General features: G+C 30.9%; 1 protein-coding gene across 4 annotated transcripts in view; it reads right to left on the bottom strand.

Moving 5' to 3' along the window:
• LOC145252725 (CCR4-NOT transcription complex subunit 6-like) overlaps positions 1–25,647 on the bottom strand; it is a 268,803-nt gene that overhangs the window by 193,793 nt on the left and 49,363 nt on the right. For all 4 annotated transcript variants that reach the window (XM_080112579.1, XM_080112578.1, XM_080112577.1 and 1 more), the window contains exon 2: positions 25,418–25,540. In XM_080112579.1, coding sequence (XP_079968705.1) covers positions 25,418–25,529 — 112 coding nt within the window. In that variant the 5' untranslated portion in view covers positions 25,530–25,540. The remainder of the gene's footprint in view (positions 1–25,417; positions 25,541–25,647) is intronic.

Genomic DNA, 25,647 nt, shown 5'->3' on the forward strand with positions numbered 1-25,647 from the left:
AACTTTTTTCCCCCAACAGATGTTGAGGAGGGGGAAACCAGCTCCCAATTGTCCAGATTGAATAGCAATTGTCTGATATACAACATTGATCAAAGCTGATTGCTTCTGGACGTTTCCCGGCGCGATGCCAAGAACACCTCCGTTTGAATTAGTTTCGCTTTTTATACGAAAAAGCCGAATCAACACGCGAGAAGCCAAAATAGCAATAATTTTGTAAAAGTTGATGTAAATAAATCTATACACTATGCGCTTTCCCAAATCCTAGATATTATCTACGGCCTATATAAACACTAAGTGATCGTACCCCCCCCCCGGACCATGTGCGAGAAAAGCCTTTGCGAGACATACACGAAATGGTAACACACACATTTTCCCTTTTATATATATAGATGAGTGAATGTTTGGCATCCAGTAGGATGACTCATCACCAGCTTTAAACCACTGATAAAATTAAAAATAGTGAAACAACTACCTTTTATATATATATATATATATATATATATATATATATATATAAAAGCGAAAATGTATGTATGTATGTATGCTTTTCCTCGATGTCCACAAAAGGCTTCTTTCAGAGAAGCGCTCGCTCGGTTCACAACTTAAAACTTTTTATATCATCTATAAATTATAATATCTCAGAGTTACCCACGGAGCTCGCCTGTCTATTTAATTTTATTGACTTTCGGACGTTAATTATTCCACATTTCCCACATCGGCACGCGTTACATTCGGTTTTCGGTATAAAAAAAAGCGAAACTCGACTCTAATCACAGGCCGCAAGCCAGTTGTCTCAAGAGAGACAAGTAACGTTCGTTCAATGTCGACTTCGTCATACCAGACTGTAGCTTTCATTTCGCTCCTCCTAATAAACAGGGAGCGGGTTTTTAAAAACAAACAGATTTATTCACCTCATTCAAAACTGTCCCGCACAAAATGCTAACTGCTGAATACCTATCGCCGTCACGTCAATCAAAAACGCGCACCTGTTTTTTTTAACACTTTACTATTTTCCAACTGCGCGTCATGAAGGCTTCATTTTTTTTTTTACGGGCACCTCTTTTTTTTCACATACCCCGAAAAACACCCGAGCAACGCCGGGTACCCCTCGCTAATATAATATAAAAAACAGCCTTAGTGTTTATGTACTCGTAATATCCTAAACATCATTTTCTTAAAAACTGACAGCTATTTACCAGTTATAACATGGAAACAAGTGTTTTTCAATCACATATTTCCACTTTTGCTGCAAATGTTTTATTTTGTACCTGCCATGTCACTTTCCATCATTTGAAATTTCCCTTTTCTCTTATCCTCTTAGCTTCCCCCAACCACTCCCATTTAATTGCGTTTAATATTCGTGTAGATAAAAAAAATGCTTAAATATAAAATCACACCAGATGAGTTGATTTATATTATTAATCTAACCCCCCACCAACTACCTACCAACTTGACCATTTTATTATCATTATCATCTTGTCTATATTTGACATTAATGGTAAAATATTGAAAGTATTATCTTGATAGAAACAAATGACTTGTCATTGGAGACAGTTTTTGGTTAGTGGTTTATAAAAGAACAGCCTTAGTCTTTATGTACTCGTAATGTCTTGAACATCATTTTCTTAAAAACTGACAGCCATTTACCAGTCTTAATAACATGGAAAAAGAAAATTAATACTGTCTATATCTAAATGAACTATAATTTATATCCAACCGTTTTAGGCTTATTTGATTCAATGATATGCCAAAATATTTTCAGGTTTTTGTCCAGTATTCAACCTAATTAAAAAACAAAAAAATAGACAGAAAAATCATTATGCATGTACCCGTCATAGAACAAAAATGTCATATTCCAAAAATCGTAACTTAAGTAGGTTTTTTAATAAGAAAATAGAATTTCATAAAGAAGCGATCGTGTGTCTCATCCAGTCATCTTTAATAAATAAAGAGACATCTAACCACCGAGATCAAAAATCAGCCCTGTAATGGCTATGATTTACTATTTAAAAATCGCTAAAAATCATAAGATTTTTTTTATTATTAAAAACTACTTGATCAATTTACGTGACTTTTTTTTTTAATATGACATTTTTGCTCCATGACTGGTATGTACATCAAAGATTTTTCTGTATTTTTTTTTGTTAGGTTGTTGCACAGAATTCAACCTATTTTTTCAAATATCCCATATAGTGATTGGAAAACTCCCAAATACATCTACAGTTATGCTTTGTTTGTATATTTTATAAATAGTTTCCAATAAATTAATATTCTGTACAATTCATTTTTAATTTTATTCTATTTTCTTATATATACATAATAGCTTTGTTGATATTGAATGTAGGATTATTATTAATTGTAGTAATAATCCAAGCAATTAAATGAAAAAAGTTCAACATTCCAAATGATAACTTTTGGTTAGATTATTTAAAAATTCAAATGACAATTTTCAGTTAAGTCTACGCACACTAACAGCTTAGATTACTTAAAAATATTTTATTTAAAAAAATAAAAATAAATAAATAAAAACTGTATTGAACGCAATAATTTAAGTTTTTCTTTTAATAATTGTGGGTGTGATAGTAACAATCACAATTATGAAAACAAAAAAAAATAACCAAAACTCCACTCCTCCATTTTCTGTTTAAAAAAAAAAAAGAAAAAAAAAAGTCTATCATTCTATTATATAAAAGGCAAATGTTTGTCTGCTAAAAACTTGTCATGCACATCGTGCAAGCACCAATGTGGCATTGTTAGAAAAAGTGATCTTTTAGAAAAAAATATATCAAAAAACTGCAAAAAAATTCATCCATTATTTTGTGTAGAAATAAAATTTTTTTTGAAGGGGAGGGGATCAGATAAAAACCATGCTTTTGACGTAATTTGCAAACTGTCTGCATGAATTGCTGATACCTTCTTTCGTTTTAAATGGCTAAATTTGCTCGTTATAAGATCTGTGCTCCTGTGGGCTCATCGATAAAAGTGTTTGGTTACTAATTTCAGTTATGCAAATTCGCACCCGGTAGGTGTTTGTTTTTTTTTTAAAAACGACTGGGCAATGTATATTAAGTATATTTTATTCTGATCAGAAACAGGTAAACAGATCTTGAGATCAGAATTTACATCTGACAATCACAAAAAAGAAATACAATGTTTTACTTGAAAATTATAGCAATTAAAAAATAGAAAAATGGAGTAAAAGTACACAAATGATTTTTAGAAACATCAGATGTGTTTGGAGGCTGTTAAAGATAATAAATCTCTTGAGATTTATTCCTATTAAGGTTACCTTTCTTTGCATTCTTCAAAAAAGGCGACAGAAAAATCTAAGATTACTGGGGAATAAGCCTCATTGATGTTGTGGCAAACACCTTGTCCTCTTGCTCGGTCAATTTCAAAGTGTCTACGACTCATACACGCCTTTCTCAATGCAGCTTTTGATCACGCAGAATTTGTACAGATCAAATCTTCAACCTTTGGCACATCCTTTAAAATCATTGGCTGTTTCAGTAACCCACAACCCTGTGTCATTGACTGCACAGCTACATTCAACTCCATTGATAGAAGCCCACTAAGGCGAATCATGCAGGCAGATGGTATGCCAGCAAAACTTCCGAGGATTGTTGAAAACTATTGATTAATGAGGGCCTGTATATAAAGAGTCAGAGACATTTGAGATGAGGTCAGGCGTTCGACAGGGCTGTGCCCCTCCCCACTCTTTAATTATGCAGTTGATTATATCCTCAACAAAGCCTTTCAAGGTCATGAGAGGGTTGCAGTTGGGAGAAATGTGACCATATCTGACCTTGCTTATGCAGATCATATCGTCCTGCTTGGATCGCCAGGCGATAAGAGGGCAAGCTGCATTCAACCAAGTGTAGACTGTCACTCACAGAACAGGGATAGGGATGCATATCAAGGTCTCCAAAACAAAGGTCATTTCCTCACTGATTCAACAGAGTACCTGGCAGTTGCTCATGCTGGACTAAATTCACCTTGATAATGTGGATTCTTTTGTCTAGCTTGGCTCTACTATCACATCTACCAGGCAAGCAGCAGCTAGATTGATCAGCAAATAGGAGTAGCACAATAGGCATTCTTCCATCTCAACTAGTCTCTGTGGTCTCAATGGGAAATACAGGATGCATCTATCAGGAAATGGTGAGAACCACCCTTCTCTATGGTCAGGAGATGGAGCCTATGAAAATGATGGATTTGCACAAACTAAAAGTCTCTGATAAAGTCTTTGTAGCATTCTGCACTACTGCCGTGGAGACATTGTTCGGTTTCTACTCTCTGCCGAACCATATGCCCCCTACTGTCAGTCCTTCCATAATGTTTCCAGTGGTTTGGACATGTAGCTTGTTGACTAGAGGGAGAGCTTATTCACAAGGTCCTCTCTTCCTTTTCTCTGCCTGGCTGACACAAATGTCTCCGTGGGCAGCTGAAGACCTGGGTGACAACAATTAAGGACAACTTGGTGGTACTGTTGGGCCCACAAGTAGTTGGTCTCTGACGCTGAAAACAGGAGTGGTTAGACATTTCCTGCGACCTGACCCAGGATCATCAAATCTGGACTGCGATGGTTAGAGATGCAGTCCATGCTCAGGAGGAGACTGGCTCAATGCGACTAGGATGATAGCCACTACAAGTAAGTACTTTATTTACATCCTCTTTCATCAATGCTGAATATATTCTTTAAATAATGAAAAAAAAAAAAAAAAAGTTATAAAATGTAGAAAAATAATGTAATATGGTTTTATAGGTTGGCCATAAAAGGATCCTTCTTCATTCAATCCTGAGCAATGGCAGTCCTTCCTGCTTGTAGAATCTAAATTCAAGCATTAATCATGGATTAATCTTTTTTTTTTGTTTTTTGTTTTTTTGACCCAATTACATAAAAACCAATGTCAGACAGCTTAAAGATTAAAATAAAGAGAAAAAAAGCTTGTTAAAGTACAGAAAACGTTTACCTATAAAAACAAATCTGCCTCCCGGTGATGAGCATTGGAATTAGTAATCTGCATTAAGCATGAAACCTAAATATCTATATCAGGTCATGGCTAAAGAAGCATTTATTTCTATAAAAAGATGGTGTTTATACCAATCCAAGATACATCCTCAACCAACAGTCTAGTTTGCTCCTGTTCAGTTCTAAATGGTTCATTTCCTTTGAAAATAGGTTTGAATAAACAGTGATACCACTTTTTTTTTGGGGGGGGAGGGGGGGAATAGTAGCTCAGTGTCAAGCATCCTGCCCTCCACTGAAAGTTTATTCACATGCGATCCCCAGTCAACATGTATATCCTGATTAGGGGTGACGACATCCAACATTTCTAAATGGTTACCCATTTTGTACTGGCCAGGCTCAATGTCCTTTAACTGCTTTCCCTCGATCTAATGAGAACCGATGTGTCAACATGATTATGCCTAGAGACCCACCTCCCTACCTGGGAATACCAATGAATAGGACTGCTCAGGCATTTTTTTGCACTTTTTCTAGTCCATTAACTTTTCGAAACCTAGTTATACTTTGTGTCAAGCATTCTGAAGAGGCAATAAATAAATAATCCTAGTTATAGTTGTTTCTTGGTAGTTTTATTTTTTTTTTTTATCTTTCTTTGAAGAGATTGGTTCAATAAAATGCTCGTATTGAGACCACGGTCCTTCGCGGTCATTTAGTTCGCAGTAAAATTGGCTTGGCTTCTCCTATTCACAAAGTTGGCACCAACCAAATAGGTATTAAGATGTTTACATGTTGAGATATACACCCAAAAGATAGTATTTCCACAAAAAAAAAAAAAAAAAGTGAAGCATGCATGGTCCTCCGTGAGTGCACAGTGAACGAGACATAAAAAAAAATGACCAAGTTCAGCATTTGCCCCCCCCCATGTACAGGTGACATCAAATCCTAGTGAAAATGAACAAACGGTGCTGTTTTAGGCCTTAACACATGTAAATTTGATTTCTGCACCATGCAAAAAAAGAAATAACTATGTCCCTTATTTGCCCCAACCTCCACCCATTTAGCCCCAAAAGATCTCAAAGCCTTAGCAATATTTAAATTTGAGTTCAGCACCATGCAAAACTGCTAAATAGACATAAACAAAATTTTTTGGAAATTTGTCTAAAATATTTGGTAAAATAATCCCAAAAATGGAAAGTTTTTATTAGCCCTAAAAGAGCCCATGAGGCACACCAAAGAGTTATTAAGTATAGACAAACAAAATTATATAGAAAGCAGTTACAACTTTTCAGAAAGTTCTATAAAATCCAAGGCATCAATTTTTTTTAGCCATTTATACCTGAAAGGCCCCCCCCCCCCCGGGAGGGGGGGGGAACCCCGGAAAAATCCGTTTTGCTACTTTTTTTTTTTTACTCATATCATGTTTAATGTTTGTGCAAAATTTTTAAAAATTCCAAGGCGTAATTATTGAGAAAAGTGTGGACAGATGAATGGTGAAGGGTGAATTTACCCCCCCCCCCCCAAAAAAAAAAAAAAAAAAATTTGCTAACAGTAAAAACTGAAAACAAGATTCACAATTATGTTCTGGATTTTTTGAGAGGAGGATTAATAATTTGCATCATTTGAACTACTATGCACGCGAAGGATCTGTGGTTCAAAGGATTTTTTTGTTTTTGTAACAAGTGGTGAAGGAGGGCCGAAGGCCACTTGAGGATAAGGGTTAATGGGTATACATTAATCATCAGGATAATAGTGTAATCGTTAGTAGTGGGAATTTGATATAATTTGATTATTTAAGGAGATGGCTCAGCAAGGTGATATTAAGAATTCATTTACCTCCCTTCCAAATGAAATTCTATTTTTTTTTTGTCTGCCAATTATGTGAACATTGAAAAACTTTGTGGAGAAAAAGAAGTTTTAGAGTGAAGGATAGTTTTGCATAAGATTTTACTGTAAAATTTTCAGACCATTTTAACAGTTAACCAAAATTATTTTTCTGTGGAAGAGAATCCTGAAAGTAGGGTGTTATAATGTCCTAGAAATTAGGCTGGAGCGGGGGCGGGGGTTTAAGGAGAGGGGTTTACATTAAAATTTATACATGAAGCAGATTCCCAACTTAATTTTAAAACTATTTTTTTTTCTTCTCTCAGTCACGGTTTTCAGAGTGTTCACATCTAATTACTTAAAGGAAAACCTCTTATGGGGGGGGGGGTAATTTAAAAAATTATTTATTCTCTAATTCCATCAATAGAAAAGTTTCGATAAGGAAATCATTGGAGATGAGGATTGATATGTATTATTCTGATTGTTCGAACTACCATTTCCATCTTGGGTGTTATTCTCACAAAGTTTTGACCAAATGTAACTTCTGACCTTCTTCAGATGTCTCTTGACAATGATTCTTATTGGTGAATGAGAGAATGTTTTTTTTTTTTTTTTTTTTTTCCAATGAACCATAGTTAGAATTCAAAATGTGTGATTTGTTTAGGAAATTGAAATGAGCATGGAATAGTTTCCATTTTAGTTATTTGCACAATGCTTCCACCAATGTAACCTTCAATCTTCATGTTCAGGATGATATCACCTTTTTCCTTTGTACCCTTTTTACAAGGTTAAATATTTTCTTTTAGACAGGTATTAAACACAATACAATCGTCGACAAACTGTCCGAATCTTAATTTAATGAACAATTTAGGATAGAAATTAATAAAACAAATAGTTCATAGTATGGTCAAGCAGTATTTGAGAGTAGGAAGTAGCTTTATTAAATATGGATTTTCATAACAATTGAGATCTTAAAAATATGGAGAAAAAACAATAACACCAATGAGTTTTTAAGGAGTGTAGAAAATGGATCCTGGGTTTATTTTTGGCAACTTTGTAACCCTTACTTTCCTTATTTTGTCCTTTAGTCCACACATTCCATCAGCGACGTTTCTGGCAAAACAGGAACTGTTTTCTGGGTCAGAATTTAGAGTAAATCGGTTAAAACTGCCTAGGGTTAGTGTCACAGTTTCGTTTTATTTTAAATCTAACATTTATCATGAATGAGTTTTTGTTTGACCTTGAAGTAGTATTTTATTTTTTTTAGTTCCTTATATCAAGTGGCTTCATGCTTTGTATAAAGCCATTTTCATAAATTTTCAAACTGCATCTCCAATCAGGGGGGAAAAAAGGGTTAAATTAATTAAAATAATTTTAATTTGAAGTTTTATGAAGCAAAAACAGTCAGAGATGGGGAGTCAAAGTAAACCAATTTTGTAGAAGTTAGAATAGTTTTAAAAAAGACTCTAGAATCCAATTTTTTAAAAATTGATTCATGAAATTAAAAAAAGAAATAAAGCATTAAACTCAGATTAAAGTTTATCTATATAAAGTTAGTTATGTTTATAAATTTGTATTCACTCCTGAACTAATTAATCAATTATTTTGAATTTATGAACACAGTCACTTGACTATAGTTTAATTTGATTTTATACAAAGAGTGAAAGCTCTACACAAACATTCAGATACTTCAGATTTTTGTGAAAATTAAACTATAAGACATCAATTAATAAATATTAAAAATTTCAATTTCTTTTGATTATTTAAAAAAGATTTTAGGAGACATAATTTGCGCACAATCTCCCATTTTAAAATGTAAATATTTCAGATTTGTACTAAATTTGATAAAGTATTTAGACACCAATCAAGCAAGATTCCCTGAATTTCAATTTCTTCTTAAGACAATTGAATTTTCATAAGGAGACATAAAAATGGTGCAAAACTAAGGAATAGGGTAACTTAATTTTACCTGGCCTGTATTCTTTTATCAATTTATAATTTTAAACTGCTTTTAAAATTTACTTTTACAAAAAATAAAAAATGTAATCTAGTAAAATATAAAAAAAAAGCCATGTTATAAAAAATTCATTATTCAAATCAAATTTTATCTTTAAAACTTTCTATTGCAAAAAAAAAAAAAAAAAAAAAAAAAAAAAAAAATCATTACACAAAGATATATTCACCACATAAAGTGCGCTCAAACTAAAATGTTTGTTTTATTATTTAAATCCTAAAAATGTCAATATCATTTCCCAAGATTGTGTTTTGTGAGCTGCATGTTTCAGTAACCTTGACCCTAATAAGCACAATACAATCAGACAAAAACTGAAAAGGATCAAGTTAATGTGTTTAAGAAAAGAAAATTCAGCTGGTGAGAAATTGTTGCATTACAGACACGGTATACACAAAGAAATCCTGATTCTGATTGGCAACATTTGTGAAGTTTTATTCAAATATTTTCATCGTTTTACAAACTTTGAAGTCAGATGATAATTATACAATATCTCTTTTTTTTTTTTTTTTGGTGTTGAAAGCAAATACCTGTTTGCTGATTTTTATTTGAGTAAATTTTCATTGGATTGACTACACTTTATTTCAGCCAAGTAATTCTCCAATCTATAATAAAAACCAATGTGTACATACACACAATTATATTATCAAAGAACAAAGCAATATCAGAAGAAAAATGAAAAGTAAAAGGGGAAAATTAAGAAAAATTATCCCCTTTACTTTTCATTATTGTTGCTCTGATGATATAATAAAGTTATAACCTTTATTCCTCATCTTTCATTTAATATATATATATATATATATATATATATATATATATATATATATATATATATATATTTAGGCAGCACGTTTTCATTCAGACAAGTATTGTTGAATAGCATGGAGTATTCTTACTTAATGAGCTTTTTTTTTGTTTGTAATTTTTCAATTTTTGGAATTGTCGTTCTTATTTCTTGGTTGAATCTGTGCAAGAATGTTCCACAATCATCTTGGTTCATCTGTTTTTTCTTATAGTTGTTTTTTGCAAGTACTTTTGACTGAGTTTCAACAGTCGTCTTTAGGCAATTTGGATTATTGTTCATTTAAAATCTGCTTTTATATGCTTCAGTTAAAATTATATTTAAGTTTTCTTGAACTAGTGAAGCGTGTCGTGCATAAAAAAAATGATTTTTAAACATGTTAAGAACGTGGCTAAAATAAATGTACAATCGTTTTAAGTGCAATTTACAAGATGGTATAGAATTTACAGGTTTTTTTTATAATAATTTATAACTTTACAACATATATAAAGATATATACATGTAACTGTGTGGATGGTTATGTACCTAGGCACTTCAAAATGTTACTATTTTCAAAATTTACACTTTATTTTTTGTTTTAATCTAATATATAAAAGGCAAAATGTGTGCGTGTGTGTGTCAAAAACTTTTGACATACACGACAGTTCCTCATGAGATCAGTACCATTTTGAAGCTTCGGTCAAAAACATTCATTCCTTCACTCTCAACTCAGCTGTTTTTTTTTACAAGGAGGGGGGGGCGCTTTTTTTTTTTTCCGACATTTTGACAAGTTATTGTCTGTTGGATTGACTACGCTTTATTTAAACGCTCTCCACTTCCGCTAACGCCGTGGATGCATCAGCTAAGACGTCACTTTTTTTTTTTTTCTCCGTGTTACGGGTTAGAGCCTGCCTACTACCCCCCCTTTTTTTTAACACCTCTCTCCACCCAAACTGTCTACTGTTGTTTTGCCCCCCCCCTTTCTTACTACACCACCCCCACACAATGCTGGTACCCCCGGTAGTTTGTTTATATATATATATATATATATATATATATATATATATATATATATAGTGCTTCCAATATTTTTAATCTTTTAATGTTTGAATCCATATGAATGATTTTTATAGTTTTAACTAGGCCCTTTCATACATATTTCTAATATAAAGCTGAATGTGTGTGTGTGTGTCTGGTCACGAATAGGCTCCTATTTAAAAAAACTGATTACATATAATGATAGGTGTATCGAGACAGGAATGGGTATGTTTGATCTGGCAGAATGGTGGTTCATTAAAATTGTGGGACTGCGTTCGCGCCTGGTCCACAAAGTATGGAAATAAAAAAATTAAAAAAAAAAAAAAACGTTTACAAGTGTTTTTGATATAGATGTACATAATACTTTGATAAGTATGTTTTAACTTAAATAGGGATGGTATAATAAAATTGTGGGGTCTGCATTTGTGCCTTGCCTCCATAGAATGGAAATAGGCACAAACTTTAATAAAGACTTTTCATATTGACCAATCTGGTACCCCCTTAATGGGGAGTGGCATATATATTATTTTTTTTTAAATATAATTATCCACTGACACGTGTTTCGTCGTCCACGAAACATCAGAGTGGCTGAATCTAGCGAGATTCAAAATCGGCACCTCGTGATAAGAAGCCTAAACCTCTACCATGCGGCTAACCTCGCAGGACTACTAAATGTATCACTTTTTTTTTTATGTAGATGTTTTTATTTGTTTTACTTGAATTCATTCAAGAAAGTATCGCTAACAAAAACAAATAAAAACATCTACATAAATAAAAAAGTGATACATTTAGTAGTCCTGCGAGGTTAGCCGCGTGGTAGAGATTTAGGCTTCTTATCATGAGGTGCCAATTTCAAATCTCGCTAGATTCAGCCACTCTGACGAGTCGTGGACGACGAAACACGTGTCAGTGATATATATATATATATATATATATATATATATATACACACACACACACACACACTAACAAAAGTACCCGTCGTTGACTGGGTTCAAAAACAGCCTACAGAAAATGGACTCTGATTTATGAAAGTATGATAGGTTATGAAAAGGAAGGGTTGTAAATTTGGGGGTATCAAAACCAAAGCAAAATATGATGAAAGTAAATATAGATAAACCCCATAATTTATTATACCATACCTGTTCACACTGAAACACTTATCACAATATTCTGTGGATCTATATTAAAAAACCTTGTTAAACTGTGTGACATATTTCCATTCTATGGAGGACATGTGCGAACGAACACCCCATAATTTTATTATACCATATTTCTTTAAACTGAAACATAATTATCAAAGTATACTTACGCAGATAGATATGAAAAGTCTTACTGGAAGCTCAAATCAATAAATATTTTATTATTACTACAAGAAGTGTAATAAAAAAGATAATTAAAGGAATTGGTTTTGGCATCGGAAAATAAGCTAAAATTTTCCAATTCCGATACCACAAAAAGCTCCGATTTTTCCAATTCCTGATTAATCGTCCCAACACTAATATATATATATATATATATATATATATAAGTTTTTGTTTCGCTTTCAATTAAGGCTGATGCACCCAATATATATTTTGGAAATTGCAAATTTATAATATATAAAAATCAATAGAACATTAACTATAATATATACGAAATCTGCAAGAATTAAAATATCATATTTAAGCATACTTTAGGACCCAGGCGTCCTTGCTAGCTTAGATAAATACTTTTACAGTTTTAACAAAATAGATAAAATAATGTTGGGACGATTCCTAAATTTTTTCCGATTCCAATTCCAGGAAAATGTTGGTTAACGATTCCGATTCCTATGGAATTGTTTTGAAAATACCATTATATAATCAAAAGTTTTGTGTAGCTAAAAAATTTGGTACAGCAAAAAAGTGGAAATACAATTAAGGGAATTTCGAAAATGATTTGATTTTTTCATAAAATTTCTTTCATTGAAGATAAAAGTCAAAACATATTTTAACCATGAATTAAACATGCACCGTGAAATTAATAACAATCAATTTCAGGAGTTATTTCATATATTAAAAAATATAAAGAACCAGCAAGTCATGATTAATTCAACAAAAATACAATAACATTAAATTTCAAGGGGAATAACATCTTTTGATATTAATTTTTTGTTTTATTTTCTCTTTATCTTCGATAACTCTTAAAAATTTAACTTTTTTTTTTTTTGCATCTTCAATCGCTAACCGATTTTTATTCCACTTTCTAGAATATTCTTATTTCTAAATGAAATTTTAAAATAACTAAATCTTTGATTAAATTTTTAGCCTTTTATATTCAATCATCTCAAATTATCCCTATTTATTTATTTGACTTTAAAAATATTAATAATAATGTTATTTTTTAAATCTAAATTGGTTCATTTCTATATTTATTTTTATTCTATAATTATATACTTATCCTTTAATGTTTATTCTTATTTAATGTCTTAATTTACCTCTTTATTTCTTTATAAAAAAGTAAATTTTTGGTAATTGTTTATTTCTATTGTTAAATAAAAGTCATCACTTCTGCCTTAATGCTGTTTCTGACAACCTTTTTATTTTTTGTTAGGGGTTGGGAACCATTTACCTAGTGTGATACCAGGCATCGGTGAATGTCGACCAAGCCCCTACAGTCCTTTAGTTGAATGGCTCTGAGTGACTAGTTAGTTTGCAAAGTTAGGGTTCAAAGGATTAAAAACAAAAAAAAATTATTTAGTATTTGCATGAGAGTAAGTAACTTTGATAAATTTCCATGTTCTTTTTAAAGTATTTGCTTTTATTGGCAAAAACAATAGAAGTTATGTTTTTAGCAATTTTATCATTTTATTTTCCTTGGTCATGGTCTGACGTTTTCTTACAGTTTCCAAGCCTGGTTGTCATGAGAATTAATTTTGTTCAAACTCCACTGTCTAAAATTTTTGTTGATGGTTTGCATGAAAGTTTTCTTGTGTAATCCAACTTACCTCAAGATTTCGGCATTTTCTTATCTAGGAGTCACTCCTTTCAACTAAACCAATGTAGCTGACTGAGCATCACCAGCAGGATACCAGAACTGATATACAGTCCAATCTGACCAGACATTGCTCAATTATTACAATGAAGACTGACAATTGCAGAAATAATTTGCTTTGAACTAATGAAGAATCTACTTTTGCAGATTATATAAAAAATATCACTTAGATTTAAAAAAAAACAAAAACAAAAAAAAAACCAAGTAATTTATTATTATATTAATTTCATTTAAATTTATAAAACCACACAGTTAGAAAAATTCTCTAGACTTATGCAAGATTCAAACTTGGGTATGGCAAGTATATAAAACTCAAGATCACCTATTTCTATTTGTGTACGAACAAGCTACAAAAACACCACTTTTTAATAGTATATTTTTATAAATACCGATGAAGCCTAATTTTTACCTCCCAACCCATTAAAATAAACTGAAGGTATACATTACTTTTGGTAATAAATATGATTAAAATTCAAGTCAGTCCAAACTGATGAAATTCATAAATATTAGGTACCCTGGATCATTAAGATGTGTGGGACTTCGAGGAAAAAAAAAAAAAAAAAAAAAAATAGTTATGTAGAATATGGACAGAATTATTGACAGCATATTCTATCAGGTTACATAAATTGCCTTAAGGTGCTGAAAAAGAAAAAAAAAAAAAAAAAAAAAAAACTTTCTTTTTGTAAAAGTGCTGGCTAATATTTCAAACTCTACCAAACAGCAAAAAATTAGAGGAAAAAAAGAAACAAGTATAGAAGAAAAGTTATTGTACAACAATTTCAATGAAAAAATATTTTTGTTCTTAAGAAAACAATGAAAAATTAAATGAAACTAAGAAAATAAAGAAAAAAAAATTAAAATCAGGGGGAAAATATAACAAATCGCTTATATGGTAAATTTAATGAATGTTTTGTTACAAATAAAATAGTGCAACAATTGATAGCAATTGTTTTGTTTAATAATTTTATTTTTTCAAATATACTAAATATAGGTTAGGGTTAAATTGCTTTGGCACTTCTGCACCTCCAAGCATAATTGCAATTTAAAACGGGGGGGGGGAACAAAAAAAAAAAAAAACGACTTAAAAGGATGTGCATGTGCACATGTTCGTCATCTCTTTTGCTTATTAGTAGCAATACAAGACACGAGAACGTTCACCACTGGACAACACGCATACTGCTACTGAATTTGACACTCAGTCTTTAAATCAGTAATAAGTACATTTCTCCTATCCCCATCAAAATAAAACTTATATAACTGGATTCACAATAAAATTTACTTTAAAATGGTATTTTAACATTTTTGTTGTGATCTGTATATTCGAAAAGATTGCTATTTAAATCCAACTATTAACGCTGAAACATGCCAGCATAGCATGCCTGCTGGTGGTAGATCACTTTTTGCAAATAAGCGGTTGGGGTGTGTTCACAATTCTAGAAGCAAAAGTTGTACCCGTCAATGACGTTTCTAGTTGTTTTAGCTAACCAGGGAGAAGAATTATCTTTGCTACGGAATTTGAACACAGCATGTGCATCTTTCCAGTTAAAAGTTAGAATATCTCAAAGTTGAAGCTTTGTAGTAAAAAAGTAAAGAATAGCGAATATATTAATTTCTTTTATCCTAAAATTTGAAAAGAATTGGATAAAAACTTTTTATGCACGCATTGATAGAAATAGTGATAAACACATAACATGAGAATTTTTGTTGTGATGCACACAAAAAATCCCCTGTAAATAAAACATTTGTCAACTGACTTACAAAGTATTCATTTTTTTTATTTTTATTATTTAAAAAACATTTTTTGTTTTCGGAGTTCTTGACCGTTTTCCGTAGATAGTTAAATTCAAATTTTATGAGATTTTTATTATTGTTAGGTGAAAACACAGAATTACAAAAACCCTCCCCCTCCTATTTTATGAATGGATTTTTCAGTAATAAAATTATTTCAGCACGGTAACGTAAGTGCATAAATACTGAAAGTTTGTATAAAAATGAAAACCATGTTTAAACAGGATAGGAATGTTTAATACAACAAATAACACATCCAACAATGTTATAATATAAATATGTATAAAAATTATATTCTGTTAATGTTAATTAATAAATACTGAAGATTTCATTAAAATTGGTTATTTCCTGAATTGTGGTAAATTTTAAAGGGTGGAGGTGGGAGAGGGGGGGGTCACAACTAAAGAGTCCCCCAAACTTCTGAAACACTTTATATTTAGAAACACATTTTTAGCATGGGGATAAGGCGTTTTGTATCTATTCTGTACTTTCATCTAACAATTTAATAAAAAAAATTATAATTATATTGTACTAACGTTATTTAGAAACCTATTCTAAACATGGGGAGGGTTTTTTGTAACTATTCTGCACTTTCACCTAACAATGTAATAAAAAAAAGGATATTATAAAACTTGAAAATAAAATCACAAAAATAACGCTGTAATTTTGTTTAATTTCGTTAAAAAAGGTTTGTTTAATTTTAATTCAAACGGTTTCACTTGACACCATTTGATTTATTTAAGAAAAAAACACTTAAAGGAATTAAAACGCACAAACCACTTATCCAGTAAAGTAACAGAATAACTTATCTTACCTATGATAACATTTATTGGGCATGTTTTGCAATCCACAGAGGTATGAAAAAGTGGTTAAAAAATATATAACAAATAAATGTTACCAAAGGCAAGGCAAGTTACTCTTCTACCTACTGCAATACATTTTTGGTGTTGTAAATGTTTATTCTGTTTGAAAAACAAGTAGTGTCGAGCGTTACATGAGAACAAGAAAAAACAGCTGTGATGTCTCTTGAAATCTTTGAAGTCTCAACAAGGAATTAAAAATAAAAAAAATTATACAAAATAGTGGTAGAAACCCACCCAATAATTGTCACAGCCACTTGAAGCTGTTAAAATGAAACTTAATTATCCTAATCAGTTTAATGTACTTGAAAACAATTGTAATCTGCACAAAATTTTCTTTCTTTGACATTCTACAAGCCATATTTTGTTAATAATTTCTTTGAATCAGGTCATGGTGGCCATCTTGGATTTCCCAGTTGTCATCTTCGATTTTTCATGGTATAATGATGACAAATGATAATATCCATCAGAATAATACTTCACACAATGATAAAGCCTTACCTCCCATTTTTTTTTTTTTTTTAACTGTTCTTATGTTGTTTCTACTTAAAGCCAGTAGTATGCTAATTAGTCTGTAAGTTACCAAGTGAGATGGCCGTAAATACAGCCAACTGAACTTTCATGGTAATACCTTAAAAAGATTTGAAGATATAGCTTTTTAAGGATGGGTTAGTCTGTAAATTGTGCAAATTTCCCCCCATTTTCAGTTAAAAGCTTATATGCATTTGAATAGGACTGACTGAAAGCAAAATGTCCAGTGAACCATGCATTTTTTGAAACTTTAAAATGGTCATAACTCATAATGGGAAGATTAAAAATAAGCAAATAAAGATATTTCTTTGTTTTTTTAATGCTCTTTTCAATAATGCTTGATTTATTTGATATAAAAGAAAAAAAAAAATGGTGTGGTATTGCTATTATTAGTGTCCTTTGTTACAAAATTCAATAATTGCTTCAGGAGACAGAAACATCTGTCCCAACTCTTAGATTCATGTTAACATTACCAATGTTTAAAAAAATATTGAATTTTCCACCATGTATTTTTTAATACACTTGCCTATTGTTGGCTACTGTGATTTCATTGGCTAAGCGTTTCAGTACTTTCCAGTGGTTTATGTAACCTGCTGAAATATACTGAGGAAACATTGTACTAAAACTAGTACAATCTATACTCTGCATAAACACAAAAACATCCAACAATGCCAAAACTTCAAATTAAACTAAAATTAAAAAAAAAAAAAAAAAAAATGTTTTAAACCAACTATGATAAATCCATTTTTTGCTCAGAATTCTGATCCAAGTGAATTGAAAATAGCAAGTGTCATTAAAATTTTTAACAAAAATATAAAAATTTCCAAATATGATTGGATTTGAAACTGATTAAGATTTCAATAATTTAAAAAAAAAAAAAAAAAAAAAAAAAAAAAAAAAAAATCACTTTTTTTAAAGATCGATAATTATTGTAAATGGCTTTGAATAGCAATACACACGGATGATAAAATGCTTTGGATAATTATGGATTTTAGGGGGGGGGGGTTCTGCTAAAATCATTTTAAAAACCAAAGCATCTTAAGTCCTCAAAATACTACCGTTTTGTTTAAAAATGAATATAATTTCAAATAAATTAATAAATAATAATGTACATTATATATTTGAAGAGTTTTAAGCAAATAAAGTGCTAAAAATGTTATCATAAAACAGTGTTTTCGGTAATATTTTGTAATGACCCCCGCCTCCCCCATTTGTAAACGGTGGTACCACGTTTCTCTTAAGAATTTCGTCATGAAATTTGGAAATTAACTAGAAGAGATATTACTTTTAATAGATTCGGTTGTCCGAAATTCTTTTGATAGTTCATTTTTTTGTTGTGTTGAAAAAAAAAAAAAAAAAAAAAAAAAAGACTTCAACATGACTAGTTTGGAAAATTTTGAAAAAAAAAAATTTCTTCAGACACCAATTGTCAAATCTATCTTTTTATTACATTTATCCGTTAAAAATAAAAATGTAACCGGCTTCACCTTTATTGAAAATCATGATACCTGGAAAAAAATCGTTCTATTTTTAAAAAGTATCTAAAAACGATCTATAGAAGCAGCAGTTTCAATATCGCTGATATTATTTTACTGTAAACAAACTTTTTTTTTTTTATTTTTTTTTTTTTATTCCAGAACGAATTAAAAACTAAAAAAGATAATTTGAATATAAAAAAAATATCTTACATATGTAATTGGAGCTCATTATTAGAACATAATTAGCTTAACTAGAGCTATTCAGTAGGTGTGTCAGAAATTTCGTGAAAAATATTGAATAATTCCACCCCATCTTTCTAAGTTTATAACTCCTCGAAAAATGAAATTCAAGCCCTAATTTTTTTTTTTTTTTTCAATTAAAAGGAGCAAGGACCAAGGTTTCATTAAAAAAACAAACAAACAAACAAACAAAAAAAAAACCGTGTTTTTTTTAAAAAAGGTTTTAAACTTCGGACTTTACAGGTAAATTTCTAAAAAACACTACTTTTTTTTTGTTTTAAATTTGAATATATTATTTATTGATCTTTTATCTTCAATTTGTGATATATAACACTTTGTTGAGTAAATTAATTATTTACTTTTTAATAGACACTTGAAAATAGGGGGGGGGCGTGAATTAAAAAAAAAAAACGTTTGTCTAAAATATTATATTCAGTTTATAAGATTTCACATTGACCCTGAAAATATTGCAAAAATAGAATCGATAGAAAAATTGATAGATTTTTAAAGTTTAAAAATTGAAAAATATTGAGTTCGTAAAATTCATTACTGTTTTTTTAAAAATAAAAAAAAATATTTCTCTTACTTTTAAAACAACTTTAATAGTTTATTTTGGAAGTATAATCCATAAAGAAAATAAACAACCCACTTTTAAAAGAGAAATTACGATTTTTTTTTTATATTTTATTCGCAGTTTCGTGTTAGGGGTGTCAAAAATTTCTACAAAAATTCTGATACACCTAGCTATTCAGTTATCAGAATATATAATTTTAAAGCAATCCGGCGTTACTATTGGTCAAATTTTAAAATATAGTTGAAAAACAAATATATAACGTGTGCACTTTTGTCCATTACATTAGTTTTTAACGGTGAATTAAAGTGTTGTTAAAAAAAAAAAAAAAAAAAAAAAAAAAAACGAAAATGTGAAATATGATTTTGCTTCACGTGTGTGAGCAGTAACCCCCCCCCCACACACACACTCAATATTTTTTTTTGTCTTTTTTTTTTTTACAATTTTTTTTCAGCGGATTATATTCAAATGGACACTAATTTACACAATTATATATATATATATATATATATATATATAAATACAAAAAAAAAAAAAAAAAAATCAATATTTAAATATTTGTAGGAGGTACTCAGTTTCTAGTTAAGTTCCTATTTACTTGCTCCCCCCCCCCCCCACGAGCAAAGAAAATCCAGTTTCCCAAAAAGAGTCAATCTGGATAGAAAAACATAACTGTCTCCGTCATGAAGGATTTCTCCACTGACAGGACAGAAAAGGCAAAGTGTAGCATCAGAATACTACACTGTGATCTTGGCCTGAAGTCCAGGTAGAGAAATAAAAAAAAAAAACGTCTTAAATAACGAAAATAATGTGTCACTCGGACAAGAAACATAATTGAAAATTAAAACTAATTCATCCAAAATTTGTGAATGATTTGTTAGTTTTAGCAAAAAATGTTTTTTGATATTTAAATAAGTGGGCAAAAATACTTAAGTTTTCCAAACGTCACGTTTTCTGTTAGTGACATCACTTGTTTTAAATGAAATTTATTTTTGTTTATTTGTCGTAATTCTTGTTAAGTTTCACACCCCTTAAGAAAAAATAAATTTCATATTTAAAAGTAATTTGATGTCCAAAATTAAGGCATAACATTTTCAAAGGCCAATAATTATAACTCACTAACCGTAAATATGGGGGGTCAAACGTCTTAAAAATAAAATAAATAAATAAATAAAAAACACCCTTAATTCTACTTCTAACCCTAGGTACAAGTGGCAAGTCTCCTCCTCTTAAAACTTTCTTTAGCCTTGACAAGAACGCTGAGTCTAAGTGGCAAGCTCCTCACCAAGCAAAGTTCCTTGGTAAGCTACATATAAGTGTCAAAAAAAAAAAAAAAAAAAAAAAAAAAAAAAAAAAAAAAATCCTTCCTTAAAGCAAAGTGCACCATTTATCACCCATAAAAAATATAAATTAACTGTCCTAAAACGCTACAATGGTCTCGAAATGGTGAATTATTTTACATTAAATTTATGTGAAACTAACCCCCACTCTAAAGTCTAAAATTGCTTTTGTTTTGTTTCTATCAAGTCTTCAAAATGTTCACACATAATTTTCCTTAGCTTTATCATTAACCCCAAGTCAGAGTGGCAACCTCCCCACCCTCTCATAATTGCACAAAAACCCTCTTAAAACCACACATAATTGTCTTTAGAAAAAAAAAAGTGCACAGGATTTATCTCTGCTAGAAAAAAAAAAAAAAAAAAAAATGGTTAACTGCCCTAAAACGCTAGAATGGCTCAAAATGGGGAATCATTTTACATTAAATTCTACAATAATACTTGTTTATCTTTCATTAAAGTTTTTCAAGGTATTCATGCATAATTGCCTACAAAGATAAAATTGCATCTTTTGGAGAGGTGGTCAGATGGGGTGGGTGGTTAATGGTGGGTATTAATCTACAATAATACCAAAGAAATATTGCAATATATTCATTTTTAAACAGTCCTAGATTTCGATTTCAGTTGTTTGTACATATAATGCATTACAATTCAGCTTTGAGTTCTTTAACTTCTTTTCTTTTAATGGATACATGGCATTTTTAAGGAATTGCAGCTTATTTATGTGCATTTACTGCAGATTATTTGGAAACTATTAAATTTTGGAGATTTTCAGTAGCATATTCTAATTCGTAGCACAAAAATACTTATATGGTAAATTTCATTGCTTAATCTTCTGTTTTAACAATGATACAGCATTTTTACTGAAAAAGTAGTGTAAAAAATGTGACAAAACACGTATGGTCTTAAAGAGGGAAAAATATCCAAACGTGTGAGGCACAAAAATAGTCATAACTTAATTTTAATTGCAGGGCTTTACATTGCGAGTGAAACAGTCACATTTGCGAGTGATTTTTCAAAGTGACGACTAGAAATAATGAAATGCTATCTTTTGGCGGTTGTATTTCTTTCAGACAATCTTCCAAAGCTCACTACTGAATAAAAAATATCTTTTCAACTTTTTTTTTAATAAAACGAACAAAGTTAAATTATCTAAACAATAAAAGTTTAATAGAACAAATATACTCTCTTTTTTATTAATGAAGACTGTTTAAAAAATATCTGAAGGAATCAGAATGTTTATACCTTCAAGTATCAATATAAAATTTTTTGTATATTTAGAATTACACTTATTAAAAACAGAAAAATCTTTATGATGTACATACTTGTCACAGAACGAAGATGTCATATTCTAAAAATCATGTGGGTTTGGCTAATAATTTTTCTATTTGGCTAGTAAACAAAAATATTTACTTGTCAAAGGTCAACTAAAGATAAGTTTTGTCTGTAGAACCCTGAATTGGATTTTAAAAATTTAAAAAGATTCTTTCTAAGCTCATCAAGCTCTTTCTATAGATACCAATATTGAAATATTTTAAGCTGTTTCAATTTTTTAATGTTTGAGGATTTATTCTAGATGAGAGACCAATTACACACACGAGTGTAAGTTGGGAAATTTTCACAATGCCTCCACCACTACATTTTGCATTGCTAGCAGGAGAGAGGGGGGGGGTGACAAAGAAAAGAAAAAGGAAATTTATTAAACAGAGTTGCAGCCATATGAAAGCGACTTTTACTTATTTTCAATGTTCAGCATGGTGAAAGCATGGTTCAGTGTTTATATAAATAGACATAGCAGATATGTATGAGTGCTTCTCTCAAAGCCAATAGTAAGAGCTGCCATCTTTCTAGGGCAACTGCTCTTGACATATCAAAGGCCTTTGATAGGGTATGGCATAAAGGTTTACTTCACAAGATCTCCAGCTATGGTATAGCTGGAAATGTCTTCTCAATTATTAAATCATTTCTCTCTGATAGGTTCATAAGAGTAGTAGTTGATGGGCAAAAATCAGAAGCTCACAGTATAAATGCTGGAGTCCCTCAGGGGTCCATCCTGGGCCCAACTCTTTTCCTGATCTACATTAATGATCTTCCAAATCATATCCTTACATCATTCGTAGACATTTTTGCTGATGACACTACCATCTATGGTAGCACATCTAAGACACTAAACGACCAAGTTCTCTCCGATTCTCTCTCCTCTGATCTTGATCATGTTGTACAATGGGGAAAGGAGTGGCTGGTTACTTTTAATGCATCTAAAACCAAGCTTCTATCTTTACATAATCAACGTTCTGATCCCCATCTGGCATCAATTAAAATGAATGGCTCTCGTCTTGGGGAGGCCTCAAGTTTTGATAGGCTTCTGGGCTTGACCTTTACTCCTGATCTTAAATGGAATACGTACATCAAATCTGTTGCCAAGGCCGCTGGAAAAACGGTCGGATCCTTCTATCGATCCAGTAGATATCTCACTGCTGATGCAATTCTCTATCTATATAAGAGCCAGATACGTCCAAGGATGGAATACTGTTGCCACATATGGGCAGGAGCTGCTAGAAAAGACTTGTCCTGGCTTGATAGGGTTCAAAATAGACTTTGTGGCCTGGTGGGATATGTCCTTTTCTCTTCGCTGCAACCTCTATCTCACAGAAGAGATGTTGCGAGTTTGTCTCTGCTTTATCATTATTTTCATGGAAAGTGTTCAACTGAGCTTCAATTTATGGTCCCCCCCCTCGCCAAACTTTCACAAGAAACACTAGACTAGCTGAAAACATTATCAATTTTCCCCACTCTTTATCTGTACCTAAACCTAAACATAGATTCCATGATCAAAGCTTCTTTCTTAGAACTGCACGTCTGTGGAATTGTCTTCCGTTTTCCTGCTTTCCAGCTGTCTATAATATGGTTGTCTTCAAGTCCAACGTGAACAAGTTTCTGATGAGCCGTTCCACTTAAGTTAACAAATTTACCGAACTTCCATTACTATATTGTCCTTTTGACTACTCTACACTCTTTAACCTTTATCCTTGAGTGGCCTATCGGCCTTGATAAGTGGTGACGCCTAGGTATAAAAAAAAAAAAAAAAAAAAAGAAAAGAAAAGCTGTTTAACTAAATGATTGAAAGTTTGATCTCTTGCTTGAGAGTGGTGCTAATCTATCCACACTGAAGAACTGTGATACAGCAAAACAGTTTGCCTGGATGATTATATATATGCTGGCAGGATCCATGTTCCAGCATTGCCAAAGGGAAGGAAAAAAAAAAGTTAGATTTAAGAGAAAAGCAAATACATCTTTTACTTGGAACCAGATTATTTATTTTCTGACAAATAATTTGTAATATATTTATTCCACTCAATTCCAGAATGTAGAAATGTTATTTATGGAATTATGGTGACAGGCATGTCTGCATAATTTAATGTATAAATAAATCTAAGTAAATAAAGATTTTGCTTTGTATAACATGAATGACACAAGGATAAATAAAATATAAAAAAAGGAAACGGAAAGTTTGGCGATGCAGGTATATAAATTATAAGTGAGCAGTTCTTGTTGGTTTTCAGGAAATGCTAATGTGTTGTATTCTGGAATTACCAGTGTTTAGTGAATTATTCCAGGAAAAAAAAATAGCTGAAGAAAAACATATAAAGTTATCTTTATAGATTTTAAATGTTGGACCTGAATAGCATTTAAACTGGCATATCAAATTTTTTTATTCTGACGAGCAAATTTTCAGTTATTAGTGTTAAGAACATGGTACAATAACATTTTGCTACAGTTTATTTTCTTTAAATGACAGTCCTGACCAGATAACTGGTAATATAGAAACATTTTTTAATTATGATAAAAAAGAAAAAATTAGCAGGGAGAATAACTCACTTTTTCTAAGAATATACATACAATTGTCTCTCTTACAAAATTTTTATTTCTTTTCCTGCATAAATTTAAAACGTGCAAAAAATTAAGTATGACTTCACAGCATCCTGGACAATGCTGAGTAAATACAACTAGTTATCTATATATTTAACTAATTTACATTATGCACCATTATGTACATCGATATAAAGAAAACACACAAAAACAGGAGGACTGGGAAAATGGATAAAATATAAATGGAATGCAAGATTTCTTGAAACACTCAGTGCTTAAGGTAATTTGTTAACGAAACCGTTTATCAAAGAAAGTTGTAGGCTGTTTTCCTATAATCGCAGTTTCACTAAAAAATGAAATAAACAAAAACATTTAATATAGATATTTTATATTAAATCCTATCTTTATAAGGGGATGCTCAATATTATAAATAGAGGATTAATATAAGATGAAATTGCTGAAAAATAGAATTTACATTATTAATTTATCAGAAGTTCCAAAACAAAGAATATGAAAGATTTTCCTTAATCTATGCTTTTTTTTTTTTTTTTTTTTATTTAAATGTGGCTTTTCTTTCTTTAGAGGAAAAAATAACTAGCAGAATAAAAGTACAGAACTGCTAGTTAGCATACAATTGAAAACTTTAAAAATTATAATGTTCCATCCAAAAATGATTTAAAATTGTAGGATTTATAGATGTTTATTTATATAATTATAAATGATTAATTTTATACCTACAAACAATAGTGTTTCATGATTTCGCAATCATCAATGCAAGAAGTGATCAAAGAATTTGAACTCAGCTACGAAGCCACCTTGGACTTCCTTTCCTAAAAACATTACCTCTAGGTCATAAACAGCCATGAAAATTAAAAGAAATTAAACTATAAAACGTTAAGGCAGTCAATAGTGATCAAACGATTGAAAATCATGATCTTGCATAAAGCCATCCAACTGCCTTAATTTCCCAGACAGTGCTCAACTTTTAAGAATTTTCTTTATAAAAAAAGGGATAAATATATATTACCAGTCCTACCACACACATTTTTAGTTACATAGCAGTTACAGACCTTTATAAAAAAAGAAAAACTCAGAACTAAAACTCACCTGAAATCTCCAACTCGTACCACTCCGACTTTTTACCAGATGCTATATCTTCTTGGGACATGATACTATAATTTCGCCGAGGATTAGGAGATTCATATTTTTCCTTGGGCATCTTTGAAGGAGCTGGAAAGAGAACAGAAAGAAAATTCAGCTCATCTGCTTAACAAGTCTTCTTTACAAATATGTACATTTTTATTTAACGCATTATGTTCAAAAACGAATATCAATAT

This window comes from Euprymna scolopes, chromosome 29 (genome assembly GCF_053919585.1).
Source record: "Euprymna scolopes isolate OS-2025 chromosome 29, ASM5391958v1, whole genome shotgun sequence".
Taxonomy (NCBI): domain Eukaryota; kingdom Metazoa; phylum Mollusca; class Cephalopoda; order Sepiida; family Sepiolidae; genus Euprymna; species Euprymna scolopes.